The sequence below is a fragment of the Pongo pygmaeus genome, chromosome 23 (assembly GCF_028885625.2).
Source record: "Pongo pygmaeus isolate AG05252 chromosome 23, NHGRI_mPonPyg2-v2.0_pri, whole genome shotgun sequence".
In the NCBI taxonomy this organism is placed as follows: domain Eukaryota; kingdom Metazoa; phylum Chordata; class Mammalia; order Primates; family Hominidae; genus Pongo; species Pongo pygmaeus.
The window spans coordinates 30195475-30199921 of NC_085931.1; the positions used below are offsets into that span (position 1 = coordinate 30195475).

The window sequence follows — 4447 nt, forward strand, 5'->3', positions numbered from 1 at the left end:
GGGAGGGAGAGAATGGCTAATGAGGCTCTAGGGATCAGTAGAGCCAGATGCTGGAGGTCCCAGAGGATGGGTGACTCAGCAGGAATGGGGGAGTCTGAGGGGTTGACAGAGTGCCCAACTCTCACCTCCTCCTGCACCTTCCAGAGAGACGGGCTGCAGGGAGTGATTGAGTGGATGAAGGTGACTAGAGGGACCCAGCCTTCTCCTCAGCAGCTGCTTGAGGACAGTATTAGCGGTCCCCTCAATCCCCCCCACCCACACATGCACATGTGCACTGACCCGCAGGGGCCAGACCCCGGTGGACCCAGGGACACAGCTTCCAGGGGCTGTCTTGCCATGTCCCTTCCCAGACCCGCCTGGATTCATGCCAGGCCACCCTCCACAATTTGCTGAGGGAGGCCCCAGGGTCCAGGGCACCCGGCCTGCTAACTAGCCCCTGGGGGTACAGGGAGAACAGCATGCTGTGTGGGGGATACTACTCTCTGCCCGTACCTAGGGCCCTGTGGCGGCCACAGGCAGCACTGCTTATGCAGAGGCACTGGGGTGAGAAGGAATAGGGTGCAGTAGTGAGGGCTCCATAGAGGGTGGAAGGGCTGCAGGGGAAGCAGGGAAGCCATGAGGGCCTCAGATGCCAGGCTGCAGAGGTGGACGGGCTGGCCAGCTCCTCTCCCCAGCCTCCTACTGTAAAATGGGAGAGGATCCCAGCCCTGCTGATTCATCCACTCACTCCACGGCAAGACAGCCACTGATAGCTGTGTCCTGGGGCCCACCCGGGCCTGGCCTCTCTGAAGGCTAGCACTCAGCATGCTTAGTGCCACACTCGGCCCAGGAGAAATGACCCAGCCCTGGGCTCAGAGACCCCACAGTGGGTGGATGGAAAACAGAGTCATTTAAATACAGGGTGCTGTGGAGGAGGGGCTCGAGGTCCCCAGTGTGGGACGGGGCGGTCATGGAACGTTTCCCTACCCAAGTGGGAAAAGTGTGAGCCACTAGGAAAATGGCAGGGGTCGGGGGGAGAGGAACTATGCAAAGACCCAGAAGGATGAAGAAGACTGTTGGATTAGAGGAGGTTAAAGACACAGACAGACTCGGACATGGTGGCTCATGCCTGTAATCCCAGCACTTTGGGAGGCCAAGACAGGAGGATCACTTGAGGCCAGGAGTTCAAGACCAACCTGGGAAACACAGTGAGACCCTATCTCTACATAAAAATAAATAAATAAAAATTAAAAAAAATTAGCCAGGCATGGTGGTGCACACTTGTAGTCCCATCTACTCAGCAGACTGAGGTGGGAGGATCGATTGAGCCCAGGAGGCAGAGGCTGCAGTGAGCTATGATTGCACCACTGCACTCCAGCCTGGGCAACACAGCAAGATCCTGTTTATAAAAACAAAACAAAACAAAAAAACCCAGCTTGAGATGGCCAGGGATTTCCAGAGGCTCTAGGGGAGCCGCCTTGGAGAGCAAGGGAGACCCTGAAGAGCTCGCATGGAAGGGCCAGCAGCTTGGGGCTGGAGATGCCACCTGGATGGATTCCTCCAGCTGTGTGGACTAGGGGACAGGGTGAGGGGATAATGGCCTGGACTACGGAAGGACGTCGCCCTGAGCCATTGAAAAGGGCTGTGGGGTCCACGACCACTCCTGGCCTTCCCTTGACTATGATGGAGACAGTAGCTTCCAGTGTAAAATGTGAGCTCAGTTCCTGACTTGTGTCTAGCGGGTGGTGCCTGGTCTTTGGCTGGCGATGCTCTATGTCACCTATGCCCAGAAACTGGGCCATGCCCACAACGTCCTCGTTCCCGCAGGGTCCCCTGGGAACCGGGCTGCCCGGGACCCCGCCCTGCAGGGGTTCCCTGCGCCCCAGGCCGGAACCCCCAGGGCTTTGGTCGTTCCCACAGCCGTCCCGCGGGCCCCCTCCACGGTGCGTCGCCTGGGCCCCAGCGGTCGCTAGGCTGCAGCCTGGGGCTCCCGGCCATCCCGGGCGCTGGTGGCGGTGGAGGCAGCAGGGCGGATGGCGGAGCCCGGCCGCCCGTGGGCCCAGGCGCGTAGTGCGTACAGAGCCACCGAGGTGCTGCGGCGCGGCCCGGGCCGCCGGCGGGACCCGGGGCCGCAATCCAATGGGCCGGGCCAGGAAGACGCCCGAGCCCCGGGCCGGCGGGCTCGCCTGCGCGGCCAGCTCTGGGCCGAAGCGGCTTTGCGGTCCGTGGTGGAGCGTGCGGGGGCCGGGGCGGCGGGCGCGGGCGCGGGCGAGAGGACCGGCGCGCACAGCCGCGGCTCCGTGTGCTCGGTATGCGGGGAGCCCCGCGGCGGGGCCACCTACCCGGCGAGGGTCCTGGAGGTGAGCGAGCGGCGGCTGCAGGAGGGCCTGGCCGCAGTGCGCGAGGAGCTGGGCGCCGGGATTGAGGCGCTGCGCGCGGAGCTTCGAGCGGAGCTGGACGCCCTGCGCGCGCTGCTGCTGCCGCCGCCGCCGTCCCCGCCTGCCCGCCGCGAGCCCCGCGCCGTCCCCCGCGCCGCGCCCCGCGGCCCGACCCTGCTGCGGACGCTCGGCACCGTGAGCGCCCTGGTCGCCGCCTCCAGGCCCTCAGACGACGCCCCGGACGGCCCAGCAGAAGGCGGAGCGCACCGAGCCCCGGCCAGGAAGAACCACAAGAAGATGCCAGTGCCGCCTGGGGCCCCGCAAGGTGGCGGGGACTGAGGGCGGCCGCACAAGGGCAGCCTAGGCGAGGTGCGGAAGGCGTCGCGCTGGCTACTCTGGTACCCCCAGGACGGGGCAAGTGAGCAGATCGGTCCCCCTCGTGGAGCGTGGCTCTGAGTCAGAAGGGTGCCCGGGTGCCGCCAGTTAGGGCTCAGGTACTGGAGGGAGGGGGTGGGCGTGGGACGGGCGGAGGGTGGGCCACGTGCGTCTGGGGAGTGCGGATGGCAGCCGGGGTCCTTGCCAGAGCCTGAGTCCGGCTAGAGAACGGGGTGGAGCCCCTTTGGACCTCAGAGCTGGGCCTTTGGGCCTTGGGTCTGGGTCAGGGCTGGGTCAGCCTCCAGGGGAACAGCCGAGACTCCCCTTCCTTGGAGTGACTGCAGGTTCTTTTTCTTTCAAGGTCTCAGTGAGGAGGCAGGGTCTCCACGCACTGGAATAGTGTCAAACCACACACAAGGGCACAGAACCCAGGGACACAGGGCGGCTGAGACACGCAGCTGGTGATGTCCCTCAGGACGGTGTCAACCAGTATGTAATCACATTCCACACGGCACCCACCTGGACAGCGGCCTCCGGTCAGCCTCACTCTGACTGCAACCCCCCTCTCACTGGACAGCATCACCTGGGCACAGAGCCTCACCTAGTCTGTGTCCCGTGGACCCAGCTTTGCTTTGGACAGTGACACCAAGAATACTCACCCCTTTACTTGGCCAGACCACAGGCAGCCACCTGGACACAAACATCTCTCCAGAGTCACCCTCCACGCAGACTCCACAGCAGAACTCCCAGGGAGGCACTGGGGCATGGCTTCGGAACACCAGGCAGCCCTCCACGGTGCCCAGCACCGGCTCAGCCAGGGCAGCCTGCAGCGGAGCCTGGAGCCAGCAGCTTCTCATCTCTTGGCCTGGGGAAATGTAGCTGGAGTCATCATTTAGCAGAGCACAGTGTCCCTGGGTTGGTCACCCAGCTTAGTTTTAAAATAAAATAATGTAATCTTGGTCTAATGGTGGAATTTCTGACTGCTACATTTTCTCCTTCCGTCTGACCGGGAGATTCAGACACAATGTATAGGATGAGGGTGGGGGCCCTTCTCCCTCTGAGAGGAACCTGGAGAGGCCCGGGTTCTGGTAAGGTAGGAGAGGGTCACTCAGAGGGCTCCCACGGAACAGACAGGCACACTGAGGCCTCAGCGGGATTAGGGCAGGAAATGCCCATCTTGCAGTGGGGGACCGCGCCAGCTCACGCACCCACCCCCTCCAGGCCACATTAGGCTAAGGTCACTCTGTGCATTATTTCATTATTTCACATGGAGGGTCGCCCACGGTTGACAGAACCACAAGCTGAGCCCCAGGCCCATCAGAGCACAGTGCACACCTGCTAGGGTGGGGGAAGAGCGGGGGTCTGCTGCGGGGACCGAGGCTCTGGGGGAGGCCAATACTGCGTGCCCCTTAAGAGGCTGCTGTGGGCCGGGCGCGGTGGCTCACGCCTGTAATCCCAGCACTTTGGGAGGCCGAGGCGGGCGGATCATGAGATCAGGAGATCGAGACCATCCTGGCTAACACGGTGAAACCCTGTCTCTACTAAAAATACAAAAAATTAGCCGGGCGTGGTGCCGGGCACCTGTAGTCCCAGCTACTCAGGAGGCTGAGGCAGGAGAATGGCGTGAACCCGGGAGGCGGAGCTTGCAGTGAGCTGAGATTCCGTCACTGCACTCCAGCCTGGGCGACAGAGCGAGACGCCGTCTCAAAAAAAAA

At 62.9% G+C, this 4447-nt stretch overlaps 1 protein-coding gene across 3 annotated transcripts; it reads left to right on the forward strand.

Annotated features, from left to right (window-relative positions):
* The first annotated feature begins 2012 nt into the window (after positions 1–2012).
* LOC129022802 (protein FAM246A-like) lies at positions 2013–3692 on the forward strand. Of its 3 annotated transcripts, none has more exons than XR_008496569.1 (2): positions 2013–2851; positions 3094–3692. XR_008496569.1 is itself a non-coding variant. In XM_054469052.1 (2 exons), the coding sequence occupies exon 1, from the start codon at positions 2013–2015 to the stop codon at positions 2694–2696; it is 684 nt and encodes a 227-aa protein (XP_054325027.1). In that variant the 3' UTR covers positions 2697–2726; positions 3094–3685. The 3 variants fall into 3 exon arrangements, 1 of the variants encoding a protein (XP_054325027.1); XR_008496568.1 differs by having other exon boundaries at positions 2013–2775; positions 3094–3685; XM_054469052.1 differs by having other exon boundaries at positions 2013–2726; positions 3094–3685.
* Positions 3693–4447: the final 755 nt, after the last annotated feature.